Here is a 22,500-nt window from a genome sequence, read left to right on the forward strand (position 1 = left end):
CCCACACCCACACACACTTCCACACATTATACACACACCCACACACACTTCCACACATTACACCGCACACTTCCCCACATTATACACACACCCACACACACTTCCCCACATTATAGACACACCCACACACACTTCCCCACATTATACACACACCAACACAAACTTCCCCACATTATACACACACACACTTCCCCACATTATACACACACCCACACACACTTCCCCACATTATACACACACCAACACACACTTCCCCACATTATACACACACCCACACACACTTCCCCACATTATATACACACCCACACACACTTCCCCACATAATACACACACCCACACACACTTCCCCACATTACACCCGCACACACTTCCCCACATTATACACACACCCACACACACTTCCCCACATTATACACACACCCACACACACTTCCCCACATTACACACACACCCACACACACTTCACATTATACACACACCCACACACACTTCCCCACATTACACACACACCCACACACACTTCCCCACATTACACACACACCCACATTATACACACACACACACAAACTTCCCCACATTATACTCACACCCACACACACTTCCCCACATTATACACACACCCACACAAACTTCCCCACATTATACACACACCCACACAAACTTCCCCACATTATACACACACCCACACAAACTTCCCCACATTATACACACACCCACACAAACTTCCCCACATTATACACACACCCACACAAACTTCCCCACATTATACAAACACCCACACAAACTTCCCCACATTATACACACACCCACACAAACTTCTGCACATTATACACACACCCACACACACTTCCCCACATTATACACACACCCACACACACTTCCCCACATTATACACACCCACAAACTTCCCCACATTATACACACACCCACACACACTTCCCCACATTATACACACACCCACACACACTTCCCCACATTATACACACACCCACACAAACTTCCTCACATTATACACACACCCACACACACTTCCCCACATTATACACACACCCACACACACTTCCCCACATTATACACACACCCACACAAACTTCCCCAAATTATACACACACCCACACACACTTCCCCACATTATACACACACCCACACAAACTTCCTGACATTATACACACACCCACACAAACTTCCCCACATTATACACACACCCACACAAACTTTCCCACATTATACACACACCCACACACACTTCCCCACATTATTCACACACCCACACAGACTTCCCCACATTACACCCGCACGCTTCCCCACATTATACACACACCCACACACACTTCCCCAAATTATACACACACCCACACACACTTCCCCACATTACACCCGCACACACTTCCCCACATTATACACACACCCACACACACTTCCCCACATTGTAGACACGCCCACACACACTTTCCCACATTATACACACACCCACACACACTTCCCCACATTACACCCGCACACTTCCCCACATTATACACACACCCACACACACTTCCCCACATTACACACACAACCACACACACTCCCCACATTATACACACCCACACACTTCCCCACATTACACCCACACCCACACACACTTCCACACATTATACACACACCCACACACACTTCCCCACATTACACCCGCACACTTCCCCACATTATACACACACCCACACACACTTCCCCACATTATAGACACACCCACACACACTTCCCCACATAATACACACACCAACACACACTTCCCCACATTATACACACACACACTTCCCCACATTATACACACACCCACACACACTTCCCCACACAATACACACACCCACACACACTTCCCCACATTACACCCACACACACTTCCCCACATTATACACACACCCACACACACTTCCCCACATTATACACACACCCACACACACTTCCCCACATTATACACACACCCACACACTTCCCCACGTTGTACACACACACACTTCCCCACATTATACACACACCCACACACTTCCCCACGTTGTACACACACACACTTCCCCACATTATACACCCACACACTTTCCCACATTATACACACACACACTTCCCCACATTATACACACACACACTTCCCAACATTATACACACACCCACACACACTTCCCCATATTACACCCACACACACTTCCCCACATTATACACACACCCACACACTTCCCCACATTACACCCACACACTTCCCCACATTACACCCACACACACTTCCCCACATTACACCCACACACACTTCCCCACATTATACACGCACACACTTCCCCACATTATACACACACACACACACACTTCCCCACATTACACACACACCCACACACATTTCCCCACATTACACACACCCACAAACTTCCCCACATTATACACACACCCACACACACTTCCCCACATTATACACACACCCACACAAACTTCCGCACATTATACACACACCCACACACACTTCCCCACATTATACACACACCCACACACACTTCCCCACATTATACACACACCCACACACACTTCCCCACATTATACACACCCACAAACTTCCCCACATTATACACACACCCACACACACTTCCCCACATTATACACTTACCCACACACACTTCCCCACATTATACACACATTTACACACACACACTTCCTCACATTATACATACACCCACACACACTTCCCCACATTATACACACACCCACACACACTTCCGCACATTATACACACACCCACACAAACTTCCCCAAATTATACACACACCCACACACACTTCCCCACATTATACACACACCCACACAAACTTCCCCACATTATACACACACCCACACACACTTCCCCACATTATACACACACCCACACAAACTTCCCCACATTATACACACACCCACACACACTTCCCCACATTATACACACACCCACACAAACTTTCCCACATTATACACACACCCACACACACTTCCCCACATTATACACACACCCACACAGACTTCCCCACATTACACCCGCACACTTCCCCACATTATACACACACCCACACACACTTCTCCACATTATACACACACCCACACACACTTACCCACATTACACCCGCACACACTTCCCCACATTATACACACACCCACACACACTTCCCCACATTGTAGACACGCCCACACACACTTTCCCACATTATACACACACCCACACACACTTCCCCACATTACACCCGCACACTTCCCCACATTATACACACACCCACACACACTTCCCCACATTACACACACATCCACACACACTCCCCACATTATACACACCCACACACTTCCCCACATTACACCCACACCCACACACACTTCCCCATATTATACACACACCCACACACACTTCCCCACATAATACACACACCAACACACACTTCCCCACATTATACACACACACGCTTCCCCACATTATACACACACCCACACACACTTCCCCACACAATACACACACCCACACACACTTCCCCACATTACACCCACACACACTTCCCCACATTATACACACACCCACACACACTTCCCCACATTATACACACACCCACACACACTTCCCCACATAATACACACACCAACACACACTTCCCCACATTATACACACACACACTTCCCCACATTATACACACACCCACACACACTTCCCCACACAATACACACACCCACACACACTTCCCCACATTACACCCACACACACTTCCCTACATTATACACACACCCACACACACTTCCCCACATTATACACACACCCACACACACTTCCCCACATTATACACACACCCACACACTTCCCCACGTTGTACACACACACACTTCCCCACATTATACACACACCCACACACTTCCCCACGTTGTACACACACACACTTCCCCACATTATACACCCACACACTTTCCCACATTATACACACACACACTTCCCCACATTATACACACACACACTTCCCAACATTATACACACACCCACACACACTTCCCCATATTACACCCACACACACTTCCCCACATTATACACACACCCACACACTTCCCCACATTACACCCACACACTTCCCCACATTACACCCACACACACTTCCCCACATTACACCCACACACACTTCCCCACATTATACACGCACACACTTCCCCACATTATACACACACACACACACACACTTCCCCACATTACACACACACCCACACACATTTCCCCACATTACACACACCCACAAACTTCCCCACATTATACACACACCCACACACACTTCCCCACATTATACACACACCCACACAAACTTCCGCACATTATACACACACCCACACACACTTCCCCACATTATACACACACCCACACACACTTCCCCACATTATACACACACCCACACACACTTCCCCACATTATACACACCAACAAACTTCCCCACATTATACACACACCCACACACACTTCCCCACTTCCCCACATTATACACACACCCACACACACTTCCCCACATTATACACTTACCCACACACACTTCCCCACATTATACACACATTTACACACACACACTTCCTCACATTATACACACACCCACACACACTTCCCCACATTATACACACACCCACACACACTTCCGCACATTATACACACACCCACACAAACTTCCCCAAATTATACACACACCCACACACACTTCCCCACATTATACACACACCCACACAAACTTCCCCACATTATACACACACCCACACACACTTCCCCACATTATACACACACCCACACAAACTTTCCCACATTATACACACACCCACACACACTTCCCCACATTATACACACACCCACACAGACTTCCCCACATTACACCCGCACACTTCCCCACATTATACACACACCCACACACACTTCTCCACATTATACACACACTCACACACACTTACCCACATTACACCCGCACACACTTCCCCACATTATACACACACCCACACACACTTCCCCACATTGTAGACACGCCCACACACACTTTCCCACATTATACACACACCCACACACACTTCCCCACATTACACCCGCACATTTCCCCACATTATACACACACCCACACACACTTCCCCACATTACACACACATCCACACACACTCCCCACATTATACACACCCACACACTTCCCCACATTACACCCACACCCACACACACTTCCCCATATTATACACACACCCACACACACTTCCCCACATTATACACACACCCACACACACTTCCCCACATTACACCCGCACACTTCCCCACATTATACACACACCCACACACACTTCCCCACATTATAGACACACCCACACACACTTCCCCACATTATACACACACCAACACACACTTCCCCACATTATACACACACACACTTCCCCACATTATACACACACCCACACACACTTCCCCACATTATACACACACCCACACAAACTTCCCTACATTATACACACACCCACACACACTTCCCCACATTATACACACACCCACACACACTTCCCCACATAATACACACACCCACACACACTTCCCCACATTACACCCACACACACTTCCCCACATTATACACACACCCACATACACTTCCCCACATTATACACACACCCACACACACTTCCCCACATTATACACACACCCACACACTTCCCCACGTTGTACACACACACACTTCCCCACATTATACACACACCCACACACTTCCCCACGTTGTACACACACACACTTCCCCACATTATACACCCACACACTTTCCCACATTATACACACACACACTTCCCCACATTATACACACACACACTTCCCCACATTATACACACACCCACACACACTTCCCCATATTACACCCACACACACTTCCCCACATTATACACACACCAACACACATTTCCCCACATTATACACACACACACTTCCCCACATTATACACACACCCACACACACTTCCCCACATTATACACACACCCACACACACTTCCCCACATAATACACACACCCACACACACTTCCCCACATTACACCCACACACACTTCCCCACATTATACACACACCCACACACACTTCCCCACATTATACACACACCCACACACACTTCCCCACATTATACACACACCCACACACTTCCCCATGTTGTACACACACACACTTCCCCACATTATACACACACCCACACACTTCCCCACGTTGTACACACACACACTTCCCCACATTATACACCCACACACTTTCCCACATTATACACACACACACTTCCCCACATTATACACACACACACTTCCCCACATTATACACACACCCACACACACTTCCCCATATTACACCCACACACACTTCCCCACATTATACACACACCCACACACTTCCCCACATTACACCCACACACTTCCCCACATTACACCCACACACACTTCCCCACATTACACCCACACACACTTCCCCACATTATACACGCACACACTTCCCCACATTATACACACACACACACACACTTCCCCACATTATACACACACCCACACACATCACTGGAATACACAGACAGACACGGCAATACAACTCACACGTTACACACACCAGTAGGCCAACAGCGACCGACAGAGGATGACAGTCATCCAGACAATTATTATACAGAAACGCACAGACATAAAAAAACACACACACATTCTGTAATGCTGCCTTTCTCCCACAGAGATATTTTTCATACAGTAGGAATGGCCTGGGGGGACACTAGATATACCCTACACAAAGACATGCATTGATGCACACACACACTGAGGACAAATCACCATGTGAACAGGCCTGCAGAGACACATTATGGGGTTACTTAGTTACAACACATTAAAAACGCCCCAGTCAGACGATGAGATCCAGCTGTCCCTTCAGAAGGTCAGCAGGAGGAGAGGTCTCTCTCTCCCCCTCTCACTCTCTTAGCGTGTGTGTGTGTGTGTGTGTGTGTGTGTGTGTGTGTGTGTGTGTGTGTGTGTGTGTGTGTGTGTGTGTGTGTGTGTGTGTGTGTGTGTGTGTGTGTGTGTGTGTGACAAAGTGAGTGAGCGAAGGGGGCTGAGAATGGGGTGGGTTGGGCACAGAGAGAAGGAATAAACTCCAAATTAAATAATATTTTGACTATATCTCTATTGGCTTTTGTTCATCTAATGTGATTTTGTAAAATTGTTTTGTCATGTGTTTAATTTGCCCGTAATGATTATGCTAAATAAACAGCCTACAGTAACCTAGTAGACCCCACAAGACAATAAGTAGATTTTAATTGTTTTATTTCACCTTTATTTAACCAGGTAGGCCAGTTGAGAACAAGTTCTCATTTACAATTGTGACCTGGCCAAGATAAAACAAAGCAGTTCGACACATATAACAACACAGAGTTACACATGGAGTAAAACATGCATACAGTCAATAATACAGTATAAACAAGTCTATATACGATGTGAGAAAATGAGGTGAGATAAGGGAGGTAAAGGCAAAAAAAGGCCATGGTGGCGAAGTAAATACAATATAGCAAGTAAAACACTGGAATGGTAGATTTGCAGTGGAAGAAAGTGCAAAGTAGAGATAGAAATAATTGGGTGCAAAGGAGCAAAATAAATAAATAAATACAGTAGGGGGAGAGGTAGTTGTTTGGGCTAAATTATATGTACAGGTGCAGTAATCTGTGAGCTGCTCTGACACCTGATGCTTAAATCTAGTGAGGGAGATAAGTGTTTCCAGTTTCAGAGATGTTTGTAGTTTGTTCCAGTCATTGGCAGCATAGAACTGGAAGGAGAGGCATATATACAATGTGTGCAAATGTACAGTGTGTGCAAATGGTGAAGAGTAGGAACAGGAAGTTATATTGTCGTCAAGGGCTTATATAGGAAGGTAGAGGAGGGCGTGTTTGAAAAGTTTTATAGCCCAAAAAAGAATTTGTCCTAAACTGACTTGCCTATTTAAATTAAGGTTGAATAAAATATATATGTAAAACAAAAAAAGAAATGGGAGCCAGTGCCCACTTTACTCAGACAAAACTGGGCTTTGACGCTATAGAAAAATGTTTAAACAATGCGTAACACGATGTGTGATATGCCTAGGTTCATGGGTCAATAATAATCTGAATAATCTGAAACATAATCTGTCATATATTCTATAGTGTCAGTGTCTCCTACTGGAATGTTTTGCATTGGAGAGAGGAAGAGAGAACAGGCTTCAATCACTACAATGATTTGGAAAATAAAAACCTTTCTTCCTCCTCTCCTAGCCACAGGGGGGTGGATAGACTGCTTTTACCATAATTCTACCAGCTATCAGAGAGCACCCACAAGCTGTACTGTAGGTCTCCACCATACTGCTACCAGCTATCAGAGAGCACACACAAGCTGTACTGTAGGTCTCCACCATACTTCTATCAGAGAGCACACACAAGCTGTACTGTAGGTCTCCACCATACTTCAATCAGAGAGCACACACAAGCTGTACTGTAGGTCTCCACCATACTTCTATCAGAGAGCACACACAAGCTGTAATGTAGGTCTCCACCATACTTCTACCAGCTATCAGAGAGCACACACAAGCTGTACTGTAGGTCTCCACCATACTTCTACCAGCTATCAGAGAGCACACACAAGCTGTACTGTAGGTCTCCACCATACTGCTACCAGCTATCAGAGAGCACACACAAGCTGTACTGTAGGTCTCCACCATACTTCTACCAGCTATCAGAGAGCACACACAAGCTGTACTGTAGGTCTCCACCATACTTCTACCAGCTATCAGAGAGCACCCACATGCTGTGAGATTATTAAGAATTCTGCAATGAAACACTGTATTTTGGTGGAGAGAGGGTGAGTGCAGTGTGGGAAAAATAACATGATAGGGAGAGGAAGAGGGTGAGGGTAGAAAGAGGGATGGATGGGAGATGGTGAGGGTAGAGAGAGAAGACTATTGACAGCCCCTCAGAGACCCTTATTACGCTGTAGCAATGTAATGTGAGCTAGCTAACTGCACCAGAGGGGAACCATCATCTGTGGACCCCCAGTCTTCCTAAGCAGCCATTCCAACACACACTTGTCATTCCAAGTAGTTTGCATCCCTATTGATAGCCTACTTCAAGGACAGAGGGATTGGGCAATGAGATGCTGTCAGGTGACTGATACACACTTCTGTCTGCAGGGTATACTGCCTTTCACTGACTGAAAGGTTGGAAGAAGAACCCCTTATTGTGGCATATGTTTGTGTCCTGGTAAATACAGCAGTTCCGTAGTAATAGAGTGTGTACCCTCTTGCTGTTAACATGAGTCTTGTGTTTCAACAGTTTATGTTATGTTATTAATCAGGAACAATAAATGCATCAGATGGCGTATTATTTTCCTCAGCAACCCCAGCTTCTCCTACCAGCCTCCATTCAGACCCTCCCCGCACACGCACACACACACACACGCACACACACACACACACACACACGCACTAGTGATGGGTCGTTCACGAACGAGTCGGCTCTTGTAGGTGAACGTTGGGACCCGGCTCGCATATCAGAAGAGCCTAATCTATTTATTAAAATATTTTTAAAAATTAAATATGAATAATCTAAATATTTAAATGAATAGAATTAACTAACTCAAAGAATTAAAAAATAAATAAAATAGTCTAGGCCTAAATGCTCAAGCACACACACATTCGTTCTGAAAGATCTGCAGATCCTCTGAGCTGGTGGAAGAACAAGGCCTCTGTCTACCCACGGCTTACTAAAGTCATGACAGGGAGACTCTGCATAGTGGCCACATCCGTTCCCTCTGAGAGGGTCTTCTCGAAAACGGGACAAATAATTACTGAGAGAAGAAACTGCACCAGCCCCTCGAAAGTGATGCAGCTTGGATTTCTGAATGCAAATCTCTCATAAAACAAAAATCTGGTCAGCATTGCTGTGTGCTGCTGGTTATAACATGGTAATAAAGCAGAGAGAGAAAAGAGGGACCAGTTTAATGTTTTAAGTGGGATGCTGCAGTTTGGGAAATTGTTATTTATTTTTCTTTGATATGGTGCAATATTATTTTTTGCTGTTCCGATTGTATTTGTTTTGAATGGTTAGATTTATATGCTGTTTGTTTATATACATTCAAAAGGTATACTTTAAACGCAAATGTTTTAATAGCATTATTTTTCATAACAAACCAATGCATGTTTAAATGCATTGTGGTTAAGGTAGAGTATGATTTCATTTAATAATTTGATTAGAATTATTTTAACACCAATTATAGTCAAACTATCGCAAACTGTTTGTCTTGAAAAAATATAAAACATATTTTTTTTAAAGAGCCGTTTGGGAGCCAAAAGAGCCGGCTCTTTTTGGTAAGCTGAGACGAACGAGCCGGCTCAATGAAAAGAGCTGGAATGCCCATCACTAACACACACACACACAGCGGTGGAAAAAGTACCCAATTGTCATACTTGAGTAAAAGTAAAGAATCCTTAATAGAAAATTACTGAAGTAAAAGGGAAAGTCACCCAGTAAAATACTACTGGAGTAAAAGTCTAAAAGTATTTGTTTTAAAATACTTACGTATCAAAAGTCAAATGTAATTGCTAAAATATACCTGTGTTTTTAAAGCAAAAGTAAAAGTATAAATCGTTTCAAATTCCATTCATTAAGCAAACCTGACGGCAACATTTTTTGCTTTTTTATTTACAGATAGCCAGGGGCCACAACACATCATTTACAAATGAAGCATTTGTGTTTAGTGAGTCCGCCAGATCAGAGGCAATAAGGTTGACCATGGAGTAAAAAGTACATTATTTTCTTTAGGAATGTAATGAAAGTAAAAGTGAAAAATGTAAAAGTTAATTAAAGTACAGACACCCCAAAAAACGACTTAGGTAGTAGTTTATTTTAATGTAAGTATTTTCCACCGCTGCAGAAACACACAGCACTCTCCCCCACTCTGATAAGCATCAGCTACAACGTGCTTGTGCCATTGTTCCACCTTCGAGCTAATTACTGGGAGGATCCATCAGTATGGGAGCGGGTGGAGGTCGTTTTTATTGCAGCCAATCTGTTGTCACGTTAAATACCCCTGAACAGGATCACTTTAGGGAAAACCAAGTGCCCCTACTCTCACTCTGCTGATTATGCTGTTCTTCTATTCTATTTTCTTTATCTCTTGTAAATATTAATAAACTACAAGTAGGAGACAATAACCTACCCCCACCACCCCTGTGTTTAGGTTGGTCAGTCATAGAATGCCTATATGCGCGATATCTCAACCAGCATCAGGGGCTTCCCCACCCAGGGGTCATCACACCAACATAAACACACACAGTGATAGTGACTAGGCATTCCAGTCCAAATGCAGCCTTTAGTCTGTGGATGTCCAATGGGCTAGAGGTATCCAACGCAGCGGCATTACTGCAGACCAGTGGTTCCCAACCAGGGGTACTTGGCCTATCCGCAGGGGGTACTTGAGAAGACTCATTAGACTATAGGCTTACTGGTCAAATATACATAAGGGGGTAAATCAGGGGTACTCCAGGAAGAGCATAATTTTGTTGGTGGTACAGTAACCCGAAAAATGTTGGGAACCACTGCTGTAGACTACATCCATTAGAATGTCATGAACACTAAAGTTGAAGAGCTGAAGATGTGAGCCTGTGGTGGAGATGCAGCCTGTTTTTAAGACCATTAGTGATTTAAAAATACCAATACAACTATCCCGTTTCAGGAGCGAGACTGCCTTTTATTTCTAAAAATATGGCCAATAAAAATATGACCCAAGGCCAAAATAAATACTAGTTCTGTTCTGGATTTCGTCAGAAGAACTGTTGAGTCCGCTCTCTGATTCATCATAAAACCCCGCCCTTTTGAGTACTGTTCCGCCTTCTGATTGGCTTCTGAGACCTCTCCTGGCCGCTGGTTGGCTGTCCCTCACGAGACAGACGGGGAATTTGTTCTTTACGGAGTGGGACGGAAGCGCGAGGGCAGAACACGCAGAGACCGACCAGCAACCTGTCACTGCAGCGTATAGAGCGCAGATCTAACAGAGTTACTATTACCGGGAAACTGGAACGGACAGGGCTCCGGGATGTCTCCGATGTCTCGTCCGTGAGAAACCACATAAGGAACTATCGAAACAGACACTGCAAAGCGAGGCAGGAGTTTTAATTGCAAGGAAAATCTGGATATAACAGTTCCTTTTATTATTGCCGTTTCCAACTTTGCTTGACAGGTCGAAGTGGGCTACCAACTGTGCTTCCAGTGGAGAGTTTCGTCTTGGCGAGACAGGAGCGGATATAAACAGCCGCTGACCGCGCACTCCGAAGTGGACTAATCTTTCCCCAGCACCCGATGGACTAGCCTACCAGGCAACGCCCGGAACCCAATTAGTTGATCAATTTGGATTCTTAGCGGGATTACTTTGGACCTTTCCCCCCTCGTAACAATGAGTCGGGCTGTGTGCACTCTTGCGGCGGTAGCGCTCTCCCTCGCGCTGCTGTGCGGTCCAGGATCCATTGGTCTGGTGCGTGCATTCGGCGACGAGACAGAGGAGATGACGTGCGACCCGATACGCATCGCCATGTGCCAGGACCTGGGCTACAACGTCACCAAGATGCCCAACCTGGTGGGCAACGTCCTGCAGTCAGACGCCGAGCTCCAGCTCACCACCTTCACACCACTCATACAGTATGGCTGCTCCAGCCAACTGAAGGTACACACACACACAAACACAAACACAAACACACACACACACACACACACACACACACACACACACACACACACACACACACACACACACACACACACACACACACACACACACACACAGGCTGGGATGGTTCTCAGGCTGGGATGGTTCTCAGGCTGGGATGTGTGATTGAGCAGGCAGTGTATAGTGGAAAGAGAGCACATGACAGAGTCGCAGGGAGGCAGCCAGTCTTGGTTCAGCAGCACGGGGCAATGAGATAATACATATCTGAGGAGAGGGCCAGGCCAGCTCCACATGGCAACAACAACACTGCCCTCAGTACTACTCTCTGTTAGGCCGCTTGTCTGCCTGAACCACCATGAAGCTGGAAATTAAATCTGTCCCATTTTGTCTTTTTCATAAGGTTTTTATTGTCCTGACTGAAATGACCAATGAGTACACACTCTTGGAAAAAAAGGTGCAATCTAGAACCAAAAAGGGTTCTTCGGCTGTCCCCATAGGAGAACCCTTTGAAGAACCTCTTTAGGTTCCAGGTAGAACCCTTTTGGTTCCATGTAGAACCCTTTCCACAAAAGGTTCTACATGGAACCCAAAATAGTTCTACCTGGAACCAAAAAAGGGTTCTCCTATGGGGACAGCCGCAGAACCCGTTTGGAAGCCTTTTTTTAAGTGTAGTTATTTGTGTGGTTAGATGGAAATGTCAGGATGAATACATCCAGTGCTGTTGATATTTACTGTGGTTTACCACTCCATAGTCTGTAGACACAGCAACCCACTGGAACGACGCCCCTTATCCTGACCATTGAGATATATTAACAAACATTCGTCAAATTCTAATTGATTTAAGAGCTTTTGTGGTATTATTGCGGCATTGTAGTTGTCTGGATGCTATAGGTTATTATGAGTTTGTGTTGTGATTGTCTGTCTCTTGTGGTTCAGTGTGTGAGCGTGGTATGTCAGCTATCTGGAGTGACGGATGTGAAATGTTGCCATTTCCTATCTGAGCACAGAAACATCCCTCAGATTAGGCTCGTTCTTTCTTACACACTCTCAGACATTCATCCGAGGAAATGGAAACTAGATCTTGCACATTTGCTTTTCTAATAGGAAGAATCTCTCAGGTATCCACACACACACTTGGCCGTGAACAGTGGCAGCACTCAGGTTACCTGCTGCGGAGGGAGGAAAACAGGCCTTCTCCAGTCCAGCTAGTGATCAGAGAACAGTAGCACAGCTCAAACAGAGAGAAGCGTCTCTGATATGGTCTCTCACCCACAATGCTGCCCAGCGCTTCCAATGCCACAGGGTAGGTGGCCCCTGTGGCCCTGAGACATTCATCTCTCCAGGGAATTATCTGTCCGACCATTCAATCACCTGTTTATTTGTTGTAGTAGCTTTAATAATCATTTTGAAATCCCTAAAGGTTTCAGCACAATGTTTTCTGCCCAGTGGCTGGTTTTCCTGACTAAGCTTAAACAACAGCTCCTTTCATTTCCAGTTGTCTGAAATTAGAATAGGAAGCAGACTAAGGACCATGATGCAACACAGGGAAAGCAGACAGAGCAATGCACACAGAATCATCATAGAAACTATTTTAGAAATTAATTGATATGCAAAGATAACACCCCTCTGTCGCTCTCTCTCCAGTTCTTCCTGTGTGCGGTGTACGTGCCCATGTGTACAGACAAGGTTCCCATCCCCATCGGGCCGTGTGGCAGCATGTGTCTGTCTGTCAAGAGGAAGTGTCTGCCAGTCCTAATAGAGTTCGGCTTCGTCTGGCCAGAGCTGCTCAACTGCAGCCTGTTCCCCCCTCAGAACGACCACAACCACATGTGTATGGAGGGTCCGGGGGATGAGGAGGCCCCCTACCACCCGGTCCGACCCCTGCCCCCCCAGGAGGAGGAGTGCCAGGCCCTGGGGGCCGGGCCAGACCAGTATGCCTGGGTGAGGCGGAGCCACAGCTGTGCACTGCAGTGTGGGTATGACGCGGGGCTGTACCGGCGCGAGGCCAAGGTGTTTACAGACGTGTGGATGGCAGTGTGGGCGGTGTTGTGTTTTCTCTCTACCACCCTGACCGTCCTCACCTTCCTCCTGGACTCAACACGTTTCTCCTACCCCGAGAGACCCATCATCTTCCTCTCCATGTGCTCCAACCTCTACAGCGTGGCCTACCTGGTGAGGACATAGGACTTAGAGCAGGGGTAGGTCGCCTGGTACTGGAGTGTTGCAGGCGCTTCATGTTTTGATTTAACTGACCTGGAAGACCAGGTGTGTTCTAATTTAGGCAACCACTGAACTGATTGATTTTACTTAGAAACTTTTAGAACATATACATAAGGGTGTTCCAGCCAGTGACGCCTCCACATACAATCAAGGGTAACACAATAAAGCTTGAAAGCTTATTTCCATTGTGGTCCTTTTGGAGGGGCAAGGGTGGGGGCTGCAGTAAGGTTAGGCACAATGGTAGTGGCAACAAACAATGACGGACAAAATGGTTTGTTTCATAAAATTAGCTAATTAGTACAGTTCAATTTCCTAATAAACAACTTTGGGCAGGTGCATCTCCCTTGTCTCACATACCCCTAATATACATATATACAACAATCAATCCCTAATATATACAAGACCGGAGGCATACTGTACCTACAGGGTGCATAGTTGGAAGAAAAAACAGGGTTGCCTTCCCCTGACTTAAATGATTCAACTAATGCTTAAAACACTGGGCTGTTTCTCAATACTTTAAATTAGCCTCCTCTTCTTCATGAGCACTAATATGACAGGTGGAAGCAGTTTGTTGTAAACCTGTCCAGTCCTTTCAGCTACTTGTGGTAATGAGGAAAGTAGAACATGACAGGAAGACATGCTAGATAGAGTACGTAGACCCAGCCATGGTCTCCTGGATGACCTGATGACCCCTGGTCTCCTGGATGACCTGATAACCCCTGGTCTCCTGGATGACCCCTGGTCTCTTGGATGACCTGATAACCCCTGGTCTCCTGGATGACCTGATAACCCCTGGTCTCCTGGATGACCTGATAACCCCTGGTCTCCTGGATGACCTGATAAACCCTGGTCTCCTGGATGACCTGATAACCCCTGGTCTCCTGGATGACATGATGACCCCTGGTCTCCTGGATAACCCCTGGTCTCCTGGATAACCTGATGACCCCTGGTCTCCTGGATGACCTGATGTCTCCTGGATGACCCCTGGTCTCCTGGATGACCCCTGGTCTCCTGGATGACCCCTGGTCTCCTGGATGACCCCTGATGTCTCCTGGATGACCTGATAACCCCTGTTCTCTTGGATGACCTGATAACCCCTGGTCTCCTGGATGACCTGATAACCCCTGGTCTCCTGGATGACCTGATAACCCCTGGTCTCCTGGATGACCTGATGACCCCTGGTCTCCTGGATAACCCCTGGTCTCCTGGATAACCTGATGACCCCTGGTCTCCTGGATGACCCCTGGTCTCCTGGATGACCTGATGTCTCCTGGATGACCCCTGATGTCTCCTGGATGACCCCTGATGTCTCCTGGATGACCCCTGATGTCACCTGGATGACCTGATGACCCCTGGTCTCCTGGATGACCTGGTCCATGTCTAACCCCTGTGTCTCTGTCTTTCCCTGTAGGTGCGCCTGACTCTGGGTCGGGAGCGTGTGTCCTGTGACCTGGAGGAGGCAGCGGTGCCTGTTCTGGTACAGGAGGGGTTAAAAAGTACTAGCTGTGCCATTGTCTTCCTCCTGCTCTACTTCTTTGGCATGGCCTCCTCGTTGTGGTGGGCACACACACAAACACGCACACAAACTCTGGACAAAAGTATTACACTGTAAGGAATAGATTTGGATGAAACCGTTAGAACAGTGGACTCCTAGCTCTCTAACCTGTCTCTCTGCCTCCTCCCAGGTGGGTGATTCTGACTCTGACCTGGTTCCTGGCTGCAGGGTTAAAGTGGGGTCACGAGGCCATTGAGATGCACAGCTCCTACTTCCACATAGCAGCCTGGGCAATCCCCGCCATCAAGACCATCGTCATCCTCATCATGCGACTAGTAGATGCTGATGACCTCACGGGGCTGTGCTACGTGGGTAACCTACAGCAGGAGGCCGTGACGGGTTTCGTGGTCGCCCCGCTCGCTGCATACCTCCTCATCGGCACTCTGTTTATCTGCGCCGGCCTGGTGGCCCTGTTTAAGATTCGCTCCAACCTGCAGAAGGACGGGGCCAAGACGGACAAGCTGGAGCGTCTGATGGTGAAGATCGGGGTGTTCTCTGTGCTGTACATGGTACCTGCGTCCACCGTGATAGGTTGCTACCTCTACCAGCTGTCCCACTGGGGGGACTTCAGGGCCAGTGCCAGGGACTCATACGTGGCAGCAGAGATGCTGAGGATCTTTATGTCTCTGCTGGTGGGCATCACGTCGGGCATGTGGATCTGGTCGGCCAAGACCCTTCACACCTGGCAACGCTGCTCTGCCCGGCTGTGGAGAGACGGTCGGGCAGGGAGGGGCAAGCGGGCACCGGGGGACAGCTGGATAAAACCTGGCAAGGGCAATGAGACGGTGGTGTGAGGGGAGAGAAAGGGAGAGAGGGGAAGATAGGAACCGGGTGGCTTTTTAAAGCAAACCTGCCCCCAAACCCACTGCTAGTGCTACTACCTGATGTAGGAGAGCGAAAGAGAGAAGGACAGACAGATAAATGGCCCCACTAAGCAGACAGTGGTCTCCTTTGCCCACGTTGTCTGTGGTTCTCTCCCTACTAGCAGACTAACCCAGAGAAGAGACTGACCCTGTAGCCTACAGCAGGCTCTGGGCTGATCTATAGAACCTTCTGACTTCAGAGAGTTGTTTTAAAGGTTGAATTTACACTGGAGTCATGGTCCAGATGATGTACAGATCTAAACTACAGCCACACTGAAATGCACTATGACTAGCTGATGTGGATGTAGCTTGGTTAACATGCCTTATGTGGAACGGGAGGCTGGACTGCCCAGCCAGCCACACTCTGGAGGCTATGAAGCTATGCCACTGCAACGGCATCTGGGATTTGTAGTGAATTGACTCTATGGTGCTGCAGCTAAGGCACCTGGGAAACGTAGGCCTATGTCCTTTACCTCAGTGCTCAGCAAGCAGCACAGCTGACCTCCACCGACCTACACGCAGTCTTAATGAGGAAACAGACACTCAACTATGAACTCTGAACTATAACCCTTGACCTTCTTCAGTCACTCATGGAACCCTTAGGAATGGCGGTCAGTAATGAACTGGTGTAAGGTTATTTCTGTATTTATTTTTACCGGTTTTGGAAGTGAATTAAGAGTTATTATGAATGATGTTAGACAATCAACCCCCAAAACACATTATGCAAATGCTATAATAGAGAGAGAGAGAGAGAGAGAGAGAGAGAGAGAGAGACACTCATACAGCCTATAGAGTTGCCCCTTATGCAATCCACTCCCATCAAATCTGCTGCATCAGCTGAGTTATTATTGCATTAAGCTGCAACCATTACAACACACACAGCAGAGAGACAGTCAAATACAACACACACACACACACAGCAGAGAGACAGTCAAATACAACACACACAACAGAGACAGAGGGACTCTGTAGTCTCTCGACATCTCTACTGTGTTGCCAGTACAAGTCCTCTGGTAATAGGTCTCAAATGCAGCCCTATCATTCCCCATATAGTGACTACACTATGAGGAATAGGTGTGTTTTGGGAAGTGTCCTTTTGAAGTGTGATTTTAATAACCTGATAGTACCTAAGACCTTTGGGTACTGCCAACCCCACAACTCCATCAAGTACTTTTTTGTAAAGAGAAACAGGTGTTTTGATGTTTTTTAAATGTATTATAAGAAATGCTAATTTATCTTTGTAAAAATACAAAAAAAACCACAAAAAAAGTTTATAAAAATAAAATACTTTTGTATCAGAAGAAAAATAAAAGCGTTTTGGTTTTAAAAGGTGTTTTACTTGTAATTATTGTGTGTAAATTTTGGCCCATTTATAATCCCATTATAACCATTGTAATATATTATATACCATTATACCTGGATTTAAATCAGCACTACATCAAGTCAAACTCTAAACTGGATTTAAAATAAACTCACAATTCAGATTTGCTGGATAATGCCTTAGATAGCTCTTTCGTCCCACCCCACACACATGCGGAGACCTCACCTAGGTTAACTGATGCCTCCAGAGACGAAACCTCTCGTCACCCAACGCATAGGTTTACCTCCACTGTACTCACATTCTACCATAACCTTGTCTGTACATTATGCCTTGAATCGATTGTACCACGCCCATAAATCTGCTCCTTTTACTCTCTGTCCCCAACGCACTAGGTTGGTTTTTTTCCAAGGTCTTCCAATACCATGTTAGCAAACAGGTCACCGACCATTTAGAATCCCACTGTACCTTCTCCGCTATGCAATCTGGTTTCCGAGCCGGTCATGGGTGCACCTCAGCCACGCTCAAGGTCCTAAACGATATCATAACCGCCATCAAAAGACAGTACTGTGCAGCTGTCTTCATCGACCTGGCCAAGGCTTTCAACTCTGTCATTCACCACATTCTTATCGGCAGACTCAACAGCATTGGTTTCTCAAATGACTGCCTCGCCTGGTTCACCAACTACTTCTCAGACAGAGTTCAGTGTGTCAAATCGGAGGGTCTGTTATCCGGACCTCTGGCAGTCTCTATGGGGCCACAGGATTCAATTCTCAGGCCGACTCTTTTCTCTGTATACATCAATGATGTCACTCTTGCTGCGGGTGATTCTCTGATCCACCTCTACACAGACAACACCATTCTGTATACTTCTGGCCCTTGTTTGGACACTGTGCTAACAGACCTCCAGACGAGCTTCAATGCCATACAACTCTCCTTCCGTGGCCTCCAACTGCTTTAAATGCTAGTACAACTAAATGCATGCTATTCAACCGATCCCTGCCCGCCCGTCCAGCATCACTACTCTGGATGGTTCTGACTTAGAATATGTGGGCAACTACAAATACCTAGGTGTCTCACATTAAGCATCTCCAATCAAAAGTGAAATCTAGAATAAGCTCCGTATTTCGCAACAAAGCATCCTTCACTCATGCTGCCAAACATACCCTCGTAAAACTGACCATCCTACCGATCCTTGACTTCGGCGATGTCATTTACAAAATATCCTCCAACACTCTACTCAGCAAATTGGATGCAGTCTATCACAGTGCCATCTGTTTTGTCACCAAAGCCCCATATACTACCTACCACTGTGACCTGTATGCTCTCGTTGGCTGGCCCTCGCTTCATATTCGTCGCCAAACCCACTGGCTCCAGGTCATCTATAAGTCTTTGCTAGGTAAAGAACCGCCTTATCTCAGCTCACTGGTCACCATAGCAACACCCACCCGTAGCACGCGCTCCAGCAGGTATATTTCACTGGTCACCCCCAAAGCCAACTCCTCATTTGGCCGCCTTTCCTTCCAGTTCTCTGCTGCCAATGACTGGAATGAATTGCAAAAATCACTGAAGCTGGAGACTCATATCCCCCTCACTAACTTTAAGCATCAGCTGTCAGAGCAGCTTAGTATCTCTACTTGCACATTCATCTTCTGCACATCTATCACTCCAGTGTTAATGCTAAATTGTAAATATTTCACCACTATGGCCTATTTATTGCCTTACTTCCCTAATCTTAATTTACACACACTGTATATACACTTTTATATTGTGTTATGACTGTATGTTTGTTCATTACATGTATAACTCAGTGTTGTCTGTGTCGCACTGCTTTGCTTTATCTTGGCCAGGTCGCACTTGTAAATGAGAACTTGTTCTCAACTGGCCTACCTGGTTAAATAAAGGTGAAATAATATATATCTATTTTTTTATAATTGACCATTACCTAATGCCAATCCATTGCTAATGCACTGTTCAATGCTGCCCTCTAGAGCTTCAGAGCTGTAACTACAACCTAAAAGTCAAATCGGTCCTCCTTGAGACAAACTCCAAACACAATCAGGGTTGCCCCTATTTCTGAGTGAGTGAGTGAGTGAGTGAGTGAGTGGTGAGGAGGGCGAGGTGTGTATTGAGACTGAGCGCTGCAGCGGAGTCTCGCCGTGAGTGAGAGGAGACAGAATAGCACACGCGCAGGTCGTGACAACTTTTTAACAGTTGTAGGTTGGCTATTTAAATTGTCATTATGGAAACACCTATTTCCAACCTTTTTTTCATAAAACATATTAACGTGCAAGAACTGATGCGCATCAAAAATAACGGTGACAAAGCACAGGAATACATTCATTAGATACATTCTCTCAGAGGTGGTTTAAACGGCATTCTAATGTCGACTTTGCTAATATAAAACCCTATCATTCGAAGGGTTTTACGCATGCTCGCGACTCGCATGCTGCGAGAGTGGACATTTGAAATGGGACAAATGGAATTCACTTGCATGCTTCTGTTATGGTTAAAAGTCCACAATGAAACTGACATTAAATGTGGAGAATGACACATTTGCATATGTTGGTCATCAAGTAGCCTATTTATTTTAATTTTATATTAAATTCAAATAAACGTTATTTAACCTTTATTTAACTAGGCAAGTCAGTTAAGAAGAAAATATTTACAATGACGGCCTACCCCAGCCAAACCCTAACCCGGACGACACTGGGCCAAGCCCTAACCCGGACGACACTGGGCCAAGCCCTAACCCGGACGACACTGGGCCAAGCCCTAACCCGGACGACACTGGGCCAAGCCCTAACCCGGACGACACTGGGCCAAGCCCTAACCCGGACGACACTGGGCCAATTGTGCTTCGCCATATGGGACTCCCAATCACGCCCGGTTGTGATAGAGCCTGGAATCGAACCAGGGTCTGTAGTGACGCCTCTAGCACTGAGATGCAGTGCCTTTGACTACTGCGCCACTCGGGAGCCTAATGTAGGCTACTGTAGCCTACCATTTATACAATAAATATGTTAAAATGACGATATCACTGAGTCATTGCAAATCAATTTGTGCCACTTGTGTACCCTACCTGGAGCAGTGTTATTATGCAATGGTTAACGGCCATGTTTAGCTAATGAAATGTGATCATGGTCACCAATTATATCGCAATTGCCGATCAGCTATTGTTAGAATGAATTAGATTGAAGGTAAATTAGTCCGATTAGGATACAGGTTATAATAAAATAAAAACACTGGCTGTTGTTGACAAGCATAGGCCTATTCAGTTCATATCCATATTTTAATATTTGAGTCAGTGAATTAAATTACGACCCTATCCTCAGTAGCCTATTCCAGTATGCTACTGGGCAACCGAAGCACTTCCTTCCTTGAAATCGCCTCGCTGTTCATGTTGATCGTTCATCTTACATCTTGCCTAGGCTACTATAGGCTATCTGAAATTAGATGTAGGCCTATCAGGGGCTATAGGTTACCTGCAAACTATGGCAAAATTGAATTACAATCATAAACCCAGAGTCTAGTCAGTAGGCCGATCCAAAGCCTAATGAAATAAACACATCAATCTCACAAATAGGCCATTTATAGCGGGTTGTAGTCTTAACATCTGGCACATAGTCATGGCACAATTGCCAGAAAATAGACAACGTTTAATAAGGGTGATTTATGTTTTCTCTTGCGACATATTCAAAGTCCTTTATTAGTCACATTAACGTTAGCTCGCAATAACTATTATTTTGATGGAAAACCCCATTTTGATCTTAGGTGTTAGAAGCTAAATCAAGATTCCTTCTTAATTCGCTCAATAACGTTAAGG

The 22,500-nt window shown here is 45.9% G+C and overlaps 1 protein-coding gene across 2 annotated transcripts; it reads left to right on the forward strand.

Annotated features, from left to right (window-relative positions):
- The first annotated feature begins 11,989 nt into the window (after nucleotides 1-11,989).
- On the forward strand, nucleotides 11,990-18,685 carry LOC139386143 (frizzled-4-like). 2 transcript variants are annotated; one of them, XR_011629009.1, is made up of 5 exons: nucleotides 11,990-12,715; nucleotides 14,363-14,890; nucleotides 16,350-16,495; nucleotides 16,624-18,140; nucleotides 18,215-18,685. XR_011629009.1 is itself a non-coding variant. In XM_071131592.1 (4 exons), exons 1-4 carry the CDS (start codon nucleotides 12,449-12,451, stop codon nucleotides 17,285-17,287), a joined length of 1,605 nt encoding a protein of 534 aa, XP_070987693.1. In that variant the 5' UTR covers nucleotides 11,990-12,448; the 3' UTR covers nucleotides 17,288-18,685. The 2 variants fall into 2 exon arrangements, 1 of the variants encoding a protein (XP_070987693.1); XM_071131592.1 differs by having other exon boundaries at nucleotides 16,624-18,685.
- The last annotated feature ends 3,815 nt before the right edge of the window (nucleotides 18,686-22,500 follow it).

This window comes from Oncorhynchus clarkii, chromosome 27 (genome assembly GCF_045791955.1).
Source record: "Oncorhynchus clarkii lewisi isolate Uvic-CL-2024 chromosome 27, UVic_Ocla_1.0, whole genome shotgun sequence".
NCBI classification, from domain to species: Eukaryota; Metazoa; Chordata; class Actinopteri; order Salmoniformes; family Salmonidae; genus Oncorhynchus; species Oncorhynchus clarkii.

Bases quoted from the DNA above. Each gene is read 5' to 3' on its own strand.
- LOC139386143 (XM_071131592.1), top strand. From the start codon at position 12,449: ATGAGTCGGGCTGTGTGCACTCTTGCGGCGGTAGCGCTCTCCCTCGCG. The intron at 14,891-16,349 runs GTGAGGACATAG...CTTTCCCTGTAG, and splicing joins TCTACAGCGTGGCCTACCTG to GTGCGCCTGACTCTGGGTCG. The intron at 16,496-16,623 runs GTGGGCACACAC...GCCTCCTCCCAG, and splicing joins GGCATGGCCTCCTCGTTGTG to GTGGGTGATTCTGACTCTGA.